The 14,456-nt window shown below is 40.7% G+C and overlaps 2 protein-coding genes across 4 annotated transcripts in view; one reads left to right on the forward strand and one right to left on the reverse strand.

Annotated features, from left to right (window-relative positions):
* Positions 1 to 5,046, forward strand: part of rnf24 (ring finger protein 24) — a 31,448-nt gene extending 26,402 nt beyond the window's left edge. The window contains exon 6 of one of the 3 annotated variants that reach the window (XM_086295591.1): positions 1,108 to 5,044. In XM_086295591.1, coding sequence (XP_086151717.1) covers positions 1,108 to 1,249 — 142 coding nt within the window. In that variant the 3' untranslated portion in view covers positions 1,250 to 5,044. Of the gene's footprint in view, positions 1 to 1,107 lie in introns of all 3 variants that reach the window. The other 2 variants (XM_086295592.1, XM_086295590.1) reach the window with 2 other exon arrangements.
* Positions 5,047 to 9,923: 4,877 nt separating this feature from the next.
* Positions 9,924 to 11,417, reverse strand: ccdc86 (coiled-coil domain containing 86). Its single transcript, XM_086295597.1, has 4 exons — positions 10,727 to 11,417; positions 10,409 to 10,538; positions 10,234 to 10,308; positions 9,924 to 10,101 (listed from the first exon to the last, which is right to left on the reverse strand). Exons 1-4 carry the CDS (start codon positions 11,254 to 11,256, stop codon positions 9,952 to 9,954), a joined length of 885 nt encoding a protein of 294 aa, XP_086151723.1. The 5' UTR covers positions 11,257 to 11,417; the 3' UTR covers positions 9,924 to 9,951.
* Between the last annotated feature and the right edge of the window lie 3,039 nt (positions 11,418 to 14,456).

Below are 14,456 nucleotides of genomic sequence, written 5' to 3' on the forward strand. Positions count from 1 at the left end.
TAAAATTTGGGATAGATTTTATACCAGATGGTCTTCCAGATGTAATTTATCATGTAAAACATCACTAACTTGTGACCCCTCCTGAGACTCATGTGCAAGTCTTTAATTCATACTTAGTTTTAGTCATAATTTAGGCATCTAAATTCTTGTAGTTTTGGTCTAGTTTTAGGTTTTAAAAAATGGGGGGGCTGATCAAACGTGTGCGTCTAACCTTACTGCAGGAGATTAATTCTGATTGGATCTCGTCTCTCCAGAGAAATTTTGTCTTGTTTTTATTTGTTTACAAAAGTGTCAGTGCATTTCTTCATAGTTCTTCATACTTCGTTACCATCTCGTTTCCATCAAAGGGGTCTGTGGTTATGACGTACCCTATGGGGTAGATTTAATAAAGAAGTGTAACCCCCGTAAAGCAGCGGTCCCCAACCCCCAGGCCTCGGACCGGTACCGGGCCGCGAGAGTTGAGGCTCAGGTGTGAAATGTGTGGTTTTCAGGGTTTTTATCGGTTTTCAGCGTTATTTTGTTATCGTTTTTATCGTTAACTCTGTTTTCCTGGATCTTTTCATGTGTGTTATGAATAAATCTTCTTTTTTTCGGTACCGGTTCTAGTTTTATTTTGTTGTATTTATCCGTGACACCTTAAAGGCCTGTCCGTGAAAATATTGTCGGGCATAAACCAGTCCGTGGCGCAAAAAAGGTTGGGGACCGCTGCCGTAAAGCGAATGTTTTAACGGCTACATCATGCGATTTATTAGCGCCCACTGGTGGAAAAACTGTCATGGCACATTCTCTAAATTGATTTAAACATACCACATTTTGTTTATTCCATAATTTATTACAACATTGTGGCACCACTGCACATGTAAATATAAATATGCCATACGTATTGCTGTTGTCAGTTATCAATTCCGTTACGTACATTGAGAGCTAAGAGCTAACCGGAGCCCATCTCCGTGTATGTGAACCCATAATAATCAATAAAGCTGATTCTGATTTTGATGCTTTTTCCTGCTTACAAGCTGCTATCCTATATTTCCTGTACCCTCTGAATCACTCGCTTCTTTCATCCCTGCCTTTAACTATAAGCGCTGTGCTTTTTCTTTCCTTCAGGTGCCTCATTAAGTGGCTGGAGGTGAGGAAAGTGTGCCCGCTGTGCAACATGCCCGTCTTGCAGCTCGCCCAGCAGGCCGGCAGCACAGACCCTCCTGTGCAGATAGAGCAGCCTTTGCCTGGTATTGAGAACTTGGTGTAGCAGACTGACGGCCTCCTTCACAGTACACTACAAACACACGCATCCCGACACTCATGCTCTTACCTGTACAGGTACACTTTTGGTATGAGTGCGTGGACAGACTGGAGAAACTGGAGCTAATGCTCAGATCTACACAAAAGCTGCGAATCTGCCGCCATCGCCACCTCTCGTATCTTTTTGCATCGGTTCACAAAAGGATTTCCTGACATCTGCTCTAACTGAGAGTCATGTGTTTTCATGTATTTTTATTTTCACGGACAATGAAGAAGAGCTGATAACGAAGAAGTTTTCCTTTTCGACCGAGACGGTCGATAACTTTTTCACAACCAAAGCACTTTTCTGGGGACACCAGCGAAAGACCAGGAGGAAGAAGGAAAAGACAAAAGAACTACAGTACACTAAAATCTCAATAGTTTTTCTTTTATTTAACAAGCACTTTATGAGAAAGGCAAACCTGAATTTGCATGTGGCTCGTAGTCCCAAGGTCAATATATTTTATCATTAACGCTCATTTCCATGTACAGTACAAATAAACCAGGGTTAGGTCATTTTGGATTTTTTTTTTGTTAACAAACAAAATGTACATACACATCAGAAAGGGAAAATTTGGAAAGTTTGTTTAGTTTGTGCTGCACACACACACAAGAAACCGAAGTCAAAGTATCCTCGACTTTATGTCTGACTGAATGTGAAAGGTTTTTACACGCACACAACCCACACGCACACAATTCAGATGAAACATGAAGAATTTGTTCCCACATCATTACTCATTCATAATGTTACAGTTCTCCTTTTTTGTAAGGATTCAAACACATAAAGATGATGCAGTGAACAAATTATAGCATCAGCCATGTGTGGATACTGTCAGCCCTCCACAATCCAGGCATTACTCACAGTTGGGATCAGTCACAGGAAATCAACATTTCACAGTGCCCACTGTTTTAACCTCAAATTGTGTTGGTGTGTATGCACTGATGCTTAATCTTTAAACAGTTAAACAGACCCAACGGAAGTAATCAAGCACTCAGACGTTTCCCAACTAACACAGATGTTGCGCTTTGCTTCGCAGCGTTTTTATTTCATTGAAGCCGAGCTGCGCGGGTGCCGCAGAGACTCGTCTTCGCAAACATTTCACAGAAACAAAGTGTCATACGGTCGAGTCGGCGTCACTCGAAATATCACCGCACGTCCCTCTGAATCTGAATCTGAATGACTTCTGAGTTTAAGCACGCTGCTTTTACCGCTGAATTTGTTTTTGCTTCCGCTCTAGTATTTATGCTTTTTTAAAATATATATATATATATATATATATTTATTGTGATATCTCGGTACAGCTTCATAGAGAGAACGAGTTAGTGGACTCAGCATAGCTTTCAGGCAACATTTCCACACATACATTGGGAGGGGCTCGAGCCGCGAACCCCCCTCTGGCCCCCACCCACAGAGGTAGCAGTCAGCAGGTTGTAATGAAGCAGCAGTTTCATTCACACACGCGCACACAGGTTCAGCTTTTTGGCCGTGGTATTCTGGCGCTTTCGCCCTCGCCTCTCTCTGTATAGTACAAGGTGCTTTTGTTTCGTGCCACACATACATTAACCCTGAACCCCTGACCTTTGTGTTTTTGTTTTTGTCTCCTGTTAATATGTTGTTGGGCTAAAAGAAAAAAGCTTCATCACTCTGAGATGAATTAGAGATAGTCATTTTATCAATGATGTGTGATATTCAGTAACAGCTGTGTGTTACCTTTTTTAGAAGCACAAACAACAGCAACAAAAAATGAGCCCCCACTACAAAAAGTGAGCTTTCTGTCAGGGCTAACATGCTAACTGATTGTTCTGTTTTCTGGCTGCTTTCTTTCTCAATTATTACACAAAGGTTGAGGTTCACAATACGTGGACGATGCTTCTTCCATTGTTGCTTTGATCTGAATGTCAGGCCACACACACCGCAGTGTTGACCTCTGTGGACATTAAATAAGAACAAAAACAGGGTTATTTTTCTGTCTTGTGTGACGGTCACTCCTCCTGCATGGAAGCAGCACGGTGCTACATAAAAATGTTAAGGCTGATTGAAACGTATTGGCCAATCCCAAACAGACTTATTAGGACACTAGGTGAGCAGGGCGTGTATCAGACAACATCTCCACTTCAAAAGAGTTTTATGTTGAACAAATGAAGCAGCATCAAATCCTGCAGCGTGTGACGGGCAGAATTTGTTGCCTTCTCTCTTCTCGGTTTCGGTTACAAAAAGGCTGTGACTGTTTTTCTGCACTTCTATTAATCCCAGATCTTCACTTTATCTTTCTTCCATTGTCCCCCGATAGACGCTGGTAATAACACAAGTCTTAATGCTTTGTTCCTGCTAGTGGATTTGTCTTTGAATGTATGTTTCAGGAGAAAAAGGAGAGATTTAATGTGAAAATGTGCTATTTTGCGTAGTCAAGTTGCCACTTTGTTTCACCACTGTTAGATGTATGTAGATGCTAGTAACGTAAATAGTGTATTTACACACGGTGCACAAAGAAGAAAAAGCTCCTTCCTGTAAACTGAACGGCAGCTGACACTTCCCCGCAGTCTGCTCTATCTTAAATGTTGCTCGATTGTAAAACACCTTCCACCTGATTTTTTTTTTCCTTCCCGCGTGCCGTCCCGATCCCGCTAAAAGAGAGCGCGCCAACCCACGGTGAATCAGATTGATCGAGCAAAGAGATGCGAGGGAGTTTCTGTGAGGCTGTGAGCAGAAGAGGCTGGAAGCTGAGCCAGTCATGAATATAGTAATGAACGACTTCCCACCGCTGAAATCACCGTTGACGTCAGCGCCGCTCCTGAGTTACCTCGGGCTATAAATAGACGACAGTCAGGAGCACAGTTTTACACCGAGAATCTACTCGTATTGTGAGTGGAGAGCTTCCGAATGACGGCCTCACAAGCCACTTTTATTATTGTCCCTTTAGGGCAAGGCGTTTGATGGGGGAATGTGACAGACTCAGTTTTATTCATAAAAGAGTCAAGTTGTTACCTTTTCCTTTCAGATGAGGGTTGCGTTACATTTCCGTGGTTGATTTTAGCGACCAGGCCATTTAATTTTATTTTGAAATCTCTATCACTGACGCCCTGAAGTGAACTTTCTTCTTGTTTGTATGGTGTGCTATTTATTTCACCACTGCTCCAGTAGTGACCTCCTTACCCACCAATACTCCCCCCCTCCCCCCGTTTTTATTTTAAATGTCCAAACAAATCCTCCCACCTCCCAGCTTGAGCAGCGTACCTGAACACACCCTCTTGCCTCTTTTTTTGTTAACACTGATTACGTTTGTGGACTTTCACAGACATTTGTTTGTAAAACTAAGAATTCTGCAGCCAGAATATTTTTGGAGACAGTCAGTATTTGTAAGCTCTATTTTTGTATATTGTTATTTTGGAGAAAATAATATGCTTTTTTTTTTTCTTGTTTTTTGCTAATTTCATGGGTATTCATTTCAAGAAAATGTTGCATGTGACTTGAGTTGAACTGTAAATAAAGTTTCCAAGTTTTGGAAGGATGTTTGTTGTGTTTTGTCTTTTCCTCTTCCAGATGTAGTCAAAATGTATCACTAAATTGACAACTCAGGAAAAATAATGTTTGTATGTCCTGTCTCAAGATGCATTCAGTACCTCTTGGCTGGACTGATGTAACTCAGTATTAGCAGGGTGTTCTAAAAGTTCCCTGAAAGCCTTCTGTTGATCCAAAACTATACTGTGACACTAGAAATTCTCTGTATTGGCTTCCTGTTAAATCCACAAACTTGCTCATGCTTAGTTGTCTAAATTTTTCTCCAGAATATTTTAGAGATTTTTACCCCACAGTTTAAACCACCTTGAAGCGACTGTTATTGTGATTTGATGCTATATAAATAAACCTGATTTGAATTAAATCAAAATTATACATATAAATAAAAATTATGTTCCACTGTTATCCTGGTGACTGACAATGGCTTCAGAAAATTAAGGCCACCTCTGCTTAAGTCTTTGGGGTTTTTTTTTCTTCACTGATATCATTTACTCCTTGTTGGGACTGTTTGCCAGTAAATATGATGCACCAGCGCCACCTTCTGGTTAAATACTCAAATGTTTAAACTGCATTTTCAGTTACAATATAATAATTTTTTGCTGACTGCATACTTCCTGGTATTGCAGGTGGATGCGGTCCTGGTTGTTGAGCAGGACAGACGAGAGGCAACTGTAACACTTTTATTTTCTCCAAAAAGAAATAAACTAGAATCATAATGATAATAATAATAATAATAATAATAATAATAATAATGGATACTTTATTGATCCCCATGGGGAAATTACTTGTTTTTCTCTGCATTTGACCCATTCACTCAGTGAAGCAGTGGGCAGCCCACTAAGCAGGCGCCCGGGGAGCAGTGTGTAGGGACGGTACCTTGCTCAGGGGCATGCCCAGTAGGATTCTTCCTGCATATGAAAGGAAGCAGGACAATTTTAATAACAAGTTTTGACAAAATTGATACATTTTTTTGATGTAGCTGCAAACATTTTTCTTCCACACACGGGTACTACACACCGGGCCACAAAGGGATGGACATGGTCAATACTCAGGTAGTCTGTGGTGTTTAAATGATGCTCAGCTGGTGCCAAGAAAATATCCCCCGCATCACTAAACCAACACCAGCCTGAACCATTGACACAAGGTAAGCTGGATCCATGCTTTTATGTTGTTTACACCAAATTCTAACCCTGCCATCCAAATGTTTCAGCAGTTATCGAGAGTCATCAGACCAGACAACATTTTTCCAATTTTCTGTTGCCCAATTTTGGTGAGCCCGTGTGAATGGTAGCTTCAGTTTCCTGTCCTTAGTTGTGGCACCCGGTATGTCCATCTGCTTCAAGGATCAACGTGTTTTGCATTCAGAGATGCTTCTAGGCATATCCAATTAAGTTATTGGAGTTACTGTTGCTTGTGAGAATCTTCTCTGTGAATCCTAGAGATGGTTGTGCAGGAAAATCCCAGCACATCATTGGTTTCTGAAATACTCAGATTACTACAATAATCAGACTACAAATACTCTGGCCCCAGCATTATGCCACATTCAAGGTCACTTAAATCCCCTTTCTTCCTCATTCTCATGCTCAGATTGAACATCAGCAGGTCACCTAGACCATGTCTATATGCCTAAATGCACGGAGTCACTGCCACATGACTGGCTGATGAGATATTTGGGTTTATGAGCAGCTGAACAGGTTTACCTAATATAGTGGCCTTCAGTCTATCTAAAATATTAATTTCAATATTGATTTGCATGGTTTTTAAAAGTGGTTTGAGTGCATAAGACTTGGACTTACAGTACCCTTCGTAGGTGTCCTTTTATTTGAAATACAGTGGAAAATGTTCCCAACCACTGTTACAGCCAGGGACACTCTAACAGTCTCACTTTGTGCTTTAAATTGAATATTTTTACCTGTCAGTAAGAATATATGCATTTATTGCATCAAGGGATGATGTCAAAATTCAATTAACCTGTCCCCAGCCTCTCGTCCTCAGGACTCATCCACTGTTGTCGTGGCTACTATAAGGTTGTTTCTACTTAAACAAATGGGAGCACTCAGTAACATCTGGCCACACGGCATTTCGACACAGCAGCTGGTTTTAACTCATGTTAGAAACCCTTCATCAGGGCACAGCACACTCAGTCTGTTTTGTGTCTGTTTCAGTAAACAGTGGCTCATACACATGTTAATAACTGACAGAGAGAACAGGCTGAGAAAGTACTGGTGTGGCTTGTTTTTGTCACCCTGTAAAATGGTCTCAAGTTTGAGGACATTGTTATCCTAATGCTAGTGTAATGCTACTTTACTTCAACACCAATCACTTTTATGTCAGCATTCCTATTTCAGCCTCTCCCTTTTATCTGACTGTGAACTCATGTCTTGTGTGCACATTTTAGTGAGCGTTTGAATTTGTGTCATACGACATACAAACTAGCACCCACAAACTTAAAATCTATAAATATTAGTTAGCACTTTATAATGATGTCACGCTATTAAGCACTAGTAATATATTAGTAAAGTGCTAGTAAGAGCTTCATTCATCATTTATGATGACATTTATAAATACAGATACATCATTATGATTATATATTTATAAATGACACACTAAGGAGGAGTAATGCTCTGTAAAAGATGAACTAAGCACTTGCTAATACCTTATTTAATACTTAATAGTGTGACATTATTATAAAGTGCTAGCAAATATTTTATATTGTTTTTAAGAAGAGAAACCATCAGAATATCTGTGAAAACTCCAATAGACGACTCATTTGATCTGACCCATGATGGGAAACTGGTCCAGTGTCTAAAAATGCTTTTTCGTAAAATGCAGTTTATCAGTATAATATCAGTATTTTATTTAACAAGGGGCTGTCCTGACATAGATTATGATGTATTACTTGATAGATAGATGTTTGTTTGTCTTTTTTAATTATCAACCCTAAAACTGACAAGTTAGCATAGATACATCAGCCCACTCATGTGAAATCGAGGACTAGGTCTGGTCCTCTCAGCCACCTCAGACCAAAATCAATTAAATGCTGAACGTCCAGTGTTGCTTTGGCAACAGTTTGAAATGGTTTGCAATTACTCTCTGTTGAATTTTAAAGCGATAAGATGGCCCACTTTACCTCATGTCCCGGTTTTGTTGGGATCACACTATTGATCGGTCTTCCACTGTCTATCCTGTTTTTAAAATCTGCTTCAAAAGACTCCATGATCTGATTTATTTTCTTCTTGAATTCAGATAATCGAAGGTAGACTTCCTTACTTTATGTCAATTACATAAAAATCGATTTTCAGAATTATTTCAGGAAATAATAAGATTTTTTATTACAGTGTTATAACTCCATCTGAGTCAAAGTGATCAAAAAGGTCATTTCAACATATATTTAAAGTAAGGAAGAGAAAAGAACAACAAACTTTCGGTTTGATCACTTTTATTAAAACGTGACCACTTTGCATCACCTAGATCTTAAAACCTGTCAACAGAAGTGCTTCATGTCATGATTACACTGTTTGATATTTAAGGATACATTGTGTGCGATGCCTCTCTGTGAATAACAAAGATCAGATGAAGGCAACACAAGAAGAAGCTAAACAGGAAGGAGGCGCTTAAAGAGTGAGACAGTGAAGTAGCACACAGCCAGACTGCTCATGAACATGATCCCAGTGGGAGAGGCCACCGCGGCGTTGCTTGAAGTGCTGTTAGATGTTGTTGCAGTGTTGTTCGCAGTAGCGGTGCTGATTGTGCTTGTCATGTTTGTTGCAGTCGTGGCAGTGGCAAAGGTGGGAGCGGTTGAATTTACAGTGGAATTTGTCTGGGCATTTGCTGATGCTGCTGATTGATGAGTAAAACATCCGTATGAGACAGAAAGAGAATAAATGAGAAACTGTGTTTTACTCGCCGATGATCAGGATCTGTATCAGAATGGTCAGAAGCATTTTTGATCTCTGTAATGCCTGAAAACCAAAAGGAAAATTGTAATATTTTGACTTTAAACATTACTGTCTAACAAGCAAACGGTCTAAAAGAGAAAGCTGAACAACCTATTAAAAGTGTGTTACTTACAACACTCCTGTATTTTAATTTCTCTCAGCTCAGTTGCGAACTTGTCTCAGTGCCGAGTCTTCTTGCACCTCAGATGAGCAACTTCGCCTCAAGCTGTGAGTTCTTCCCGTCTTTTATACTGTGAATGGCAGACATGAGGAATGACATGAAAGAGACACCTTTGAAGGATGGCCATTCCTTTCACAGCAGTCACCTAAGTTTAACAAACTGCTTTGTTCATGCGTGCATCTCCAGGATTGTGAGATTATTGACAGATTACAAAGGAATCGGGTTGGTCGCAGGTGAAGAGAAGCAGGGCGTGTGTTCAACATGCTAAAGCCATGTCTTGTGTATGCATACTTACTGGTGACGTTAACGTGTCACGACCAAGGTTAGAAGAAAAGTCCCACAGACTCATCCAGTGGACATCATCTCTTACAGCAGGATGATTCTGCTTTATTCATATAATCATTTTTTAACTGCACTTAAACAACTTCTATTTTTCTTAGGCTGTCTGGAGAAAAACATGTTAGATCTTCTTCCTCCAGAACAAAAACTCCAGACACAAAGAAAAATCTTTTGATTGAATTGGACTCTTTTAAAAAAAAATAAAAAAAAACTACAGTGCACCTATCTTCAGATGGCTGCGTCCCACAGGACATGACAGTGATATGGACCAAAATCTCTGACGAAATGTTTCAAGCAGCTTGTTGAATCTACGCCATGAATTAAAACAGCTCTGAAGGCAAAAAGGGGGTCAAACTCAGTACTAGCAAGACTTTAAATCTTAAGAACGCGATGCTTTTATAGTTCAAAAATGTACTTTTGGAGGACAATCTGCTCATAAATGATCTCAGACTCCCATTTCTGAAGTTCTGAATAAACCATCAGTTCACAGCCCATTAATCATCAAACACAGTTTCACAAATATAAAACCAGCATTATTATAGTTGCACTGAAATGAGTTTGTAGTGATATAAAAATACTGTCAGCCACCAGTGCTCCCCCTCAGCCTCAGTGAAGTTTTAATAAATAAATGAGTGGAAGACAAGAATGAGTCAAAATCCAGAACAGATAAATTTTATCACATTTATTTCTGGACTTTAAGTTAAATCTTGGTCAGAGTTCTTCTGTTTCTTTGTGGGTTTGCCGCTCTGCTTCTGTGACTTCTGCAGCAGAGCCAGCGTGTCTCGCTTCTCAATCTTTCTGAGATGTTTCTTCTTCATCCTCTTGATCTTTGACGTATTCCGGATCTGAGAAACAAATGAGACATAAAAGTCAAATATGAGCTGATTGGAATATTACAATAAACCGAGAAAGCATTGACACACGAGGGACTGAAGAATATGCCAGTATTTCTTTTAGCTGGAGACAAGTCGACATACCACTTGAACAATCTCAGCTTTGCGTTCGTTCTCTTCTCGACGTTTTAAGTTTTCTTCTCTTCTTTTCCTCTTTTCCTATTAAAACAGGCAAAAACACAAAAACAAGTGAGGTGCAAAGCGTTGACAACACAATGGTCAAGCAGACCTGCATCACTCACACAGCCTGCCTCCTTACCTCCTTCTGCCGAGCTTTCTCATCCTTAAGCTGCAAAGAATACTGCTTCACCAGTGCCTTCTCCCGCTTGGCCTCCATCTTCTTTTCCCAAGAGGAGCACAATTGTTTGTCTCTCACTAAAGCTGAAAACCTTAGAAGACAAAAAAGGTTCACACTAAAGTTTTACCAACAAACTTTAGGGCGATCTGTACAAGACATCTCATTATAAACGAAACCTTATTACCAAGAACTCTCATCACCATCCTCATTAACTGCCATGTACGTACTTTTCATTCACATACAGTACTTTATAATAATAATAATAATAATCGTCCTCACCTCGCCTTGCTCCGGTCCTTCCACACTCTTCCAGATTTCGGTTTTCCCAGAGGAATGGCCGGGCGGGGCTTCTCACTGGGAGCTAGGTGAGGCTTCTTCGGGACCGGCTCTGCTGGAACAGGTCTGGACAGAGGAGCGTCTCCGCTGCCGTTAACTGTGGATTTGTTTTCTGTATCCGCCGCTGGAGTCACTGTCTGTGGCTCAGCTGGTTCCGGTGTCGGCTGCTCTGCCCCGGGACAGGGCTCTGGTTCCGCTGGCATGCTGGACCTGTCCTCGGCCGGACTCACAGGTTTCTCCTCTGTATTTGTTTCCTCCACCTCTACCGGTAGCTCCTGGAGGACTGACCTCCTGCTCCTCCGGCTGGGAGTCCTCACCGGGGCTTCAGAGCCGAGCACCGGTGCTGGAGTCCGGAACGTGCGGCCGCTGCGGGTCCGTCTGCCCTCCGCCGGTGGTTCCTGGACCTGCTCCGCTCCCGGTTCCGCCTCATCGGCGGCTTTCTCTTCTGACACGGGTTTTCCTCTTTTTGGCATATTTTTAAATAAAGTAACAGCTCATTACTAAACCGTACTTCTGTTTCCACGTGTGAGCTCTCCCAGCGTTGTGTACGTCGCGTTATTTCCGGTGTCGACGATAAACAACATGGCTTCACATTACCGCCACCTCCAGTTCTGGAGGGCAAACTACAAATTTGAACTTCCTCTAAGGAGCGCCATTGTTTGGCTTTAGCTTTTATCATGAAAACTGTGGTGTTTGCTCTTTGTAATAATGCTCATATAAATGTGACACCATCAATGTGTAGCTTAGTTAGCTCCATCAGTGAGTCAGTCTCAGAGATACCTCTAGAGTTAGATAGTGAGTGAATTTAGCTTGTCACAGTTCACATATACACTAATTAAACACACTTGGATTTTGGGTGTCTTCTTTCTTTACAGCCACAATCAAATTTGAGAAGTCAGTGTCTTTGGTTGCATGTCTTATTAAGGCGAGGTTGCTGGAAGTGAACCACAGAACACAGAGAGAAAGATCCTGAAATGACGCTAAAATACAAACAAGAGGAAAGTGGTCAAAGTATTTGATGAAGGCTGAAGAACCTCATAGGCCGACTTCATATGTAAACTTTAATTTGTTTCATATTTTACTAAATTTAAAACAGGGGGATTTCAAATCAAATGTCATGTAAACCTCAGTAATGTAAGTAGCTGCTGTGAGGCCTTTTTGAGCTTTTTGGGTTGAGGCCAAAAAGACCAGTAGAGGTCCTTAAAGATTTGAACCCTCAGAATCAGTTTGCGCTTCACTGATCTCAACCTGATCCCGATTTACAAACTTATTACTGATTTAATTTTCAGAAATGCAACTGAATAAGTTAAATAAGCTAACAATTTTACACTTTTTTTCCCTTAAGGGCAGCAAATTTAGTTTAAAAAGAAGGAATAGGGCTTTGTTTGGATTCATCACATCACACCCATGCAAGTAGTAAAGCTTGCAACCCCCTTTTTTGATTTGTTGTATTTTTATATTTCATAGTGCAGTTATGACAGGTATAAATACCAGAAGTTATTAGAAGCAGATATTAAAACTGAGACCTCAGTCATGCCATTTAACCTTAGCCGAGCCTTAACTGTGGGAGATGTGAAAACATTTTTTCTTAACTAAAAATCCTCTTCCTTCATTGATGTGATTACATTTAGTCACCCTTCAGACCCTGATGGAAGAGTCTGACTTTAATGCCAGAGTGACTTCATCACTATCCTGGCAAAGTGTGTTAGTGTTTAGGTGTTACCCAAGATCCACAGTGACGGGAGACAGCTGAACCATTTAACAGGTTTCAGTGAACAGTTTCAGGAATGTGCAACAGCACACAATGTTCACAAGCAGTTTTCCAAGGACCAGGACTTCCCTCAGGTAAGTGTTACCAAAACATGGATTCAGACAAGTATTTCCATAGGAACTGGGAGGGTAAGGCTTGCAGTTAACCTTCCAGAACAGAGGAGTCTCCGATGAGACTGAGGAATTGGGACAGGAAAGTGCTGTCAGTAAGTGGATATGCGAAACAGGTTTGCCTGCTTGAGTCTTCCCTCGACCACACCGACTCCTGGAAAAGAACATGCATGCAACTTATAGAGCTAGACAACAGAACTGCACCTGGAGGACAGGAAACTATGACATGATTTGACCTTTCACCTTTTTAGACCTTCCCAAAGCTTCCTTTCTGTCTAATCCAACCATAAAGGGCATGTTAATCGATTATTAACCAGGTACTGACAGGAACACTGAGACAGGTTTGCTTGTTGTAATTTAATTTGCTGTTGTAATTGTAATTTAATTTAATAATTGTATTTGATCCAAGTCTCTGGTACACTAACTGTCAGTATTTTTCAGCATAAGGATGCATCACCTGAAAAAAGCATATTAGAAGTTGCCACTCCAAGCCCCGGGCATCAATAAAGTCAATCCACGTCAAAGCGTACCAAAGCCTTCTTAAATAGCACAGCTCTGCCCCCTCTCACTTCTATCTGCTGTAAATTTGAAAGCTTTTTATTTTTTATTTTTTTTTGCAAGGTCCCAGAAGATAGACTGTTGCACATGTTACTGCTCACAGCAGAAAACAGGCCAAGTGTTTTCAAGTGTTCATGGGTGTTGTTTTGTAGGGGAATCTTGCCCATCACAGGGGAACCTGAACTTGTTTTCCCTCCACACACATGGCCATCCCACCGCTCATAGGCTCATCAGCCTTCTGTATAATTATATTGCTTATAAAGAATTCAATATTTTGTTTTAACTGCGATAAGATCGAAGCTTTAAGTAGAATTAGACTGTGCCTGACCAATTGGTGTAAAAACTTTAGGGCCAAGAACTCGTGACTGTACTGCCTGACTTTGTTCTAAAGTTTTTCAGGGTGGGATCTCACCTGTCAGAGGTGAACCTCCACTGTTTTTATTTTTTAACAAAATTCTCAAAAACTTGCACAAAGTCTTTATCTCCACATTCTTATCTCTAGTTAAACCACATCCAAACAGTTTTCTCACACAGTGTCCCTGCTCACACCGAGGACAAGGCCAAGTATCTGTAGGCCACCCCACAGTGTCCCTCATAGGTTCATCTGCTTGGGTTTTACTTAGTAGAGAAAAATGCAGGTAACTAAAAGACACACACACACACACACGCACGCACGCACGCACACGCACACGCACACACACACACACACACACACACACACACACACACACACACACACACACACAGTCCAAATGAAACAGCTTACTTGACACACCTTTTAAAGTAAAATGTTACATTGTAAATATTTAAAAAAAAAAAAAAAAACGTCTTCAGTGCCTTAAATAAAAGGCCCAACACTGCCACCTGCTGGCTTAAAAGCGTCCATACGCCACCATACGGCACAATAATAATAATATTTTAAAAAATAATAATAAAAATAAATAAATAAAACTAGGACGTCCTCTTTTCCTCCTGCCTGGCAGCTCCTTATTCAACATCCTTCATCCAGTATATTCATTGTCCCTCCTCCGCACAGGTCCAGACCATCTGTTCCTCACCTCTCTCATGATTTCCAGACATAAAAATATTGCGGATTTAATACATTGTCGTTCTCTTACCCATATTTCCTTCTGCTGTATATTGTATTTTTACTCTATACTGTCAGATTGTACATTTAAAAAAAAGGCTTCTATCCCATAGTTCAAAACAGTGACTGTCATTATTTCAAACCCTT

The sequence above is a fragment of the Aulonocara sp. 'chitande type north' Nkhata Bay genome, linkage group LG6 (genome assembly GCF_057382095.1).
Source record: "Aulonocara sp. 'chitande type north' Nkhata Bay isolate Kocher_YH1m ecotype deep benthic linkage group LG6, A_spYH_male_GT1.1, whole genome shotgun sequence".
Classification (NCBI taxonomy): domain Eukaryota; kingdom Metazoa; phylum Chordata; class Actinopteri; order Cichliformes; family Cichlidae; genus Aulonocara; species Aulonocara sp. 'chitande type north' Nkhata Bay.

Bases quoted from the DNA above. Each gene is read 5' to 3' on its own strand.
- ccdc86 (XM_086295597.1), bottom strand. From the start codon at position 11,256: ATGCCAAAAAGAGGAAAACCCGTGTCAGAAGAGAAAGCCGCCGATGAG. The intron at 10,309-10,408 runs GTAAGGAGGCAG...CTGTTTTAATAG, and splicing joins AGAAAGCTCGGCAGAAGGAG to GAAAAGAGGAAAAGAAGAGA. The intron at 10,102-10,233 runs GTATGTCGACTT...TTTGTTTCTCAG, and splicing joins AAGCTGAGATTGTTCAAGTG to ATCCGGAATACGTCAAAGAT.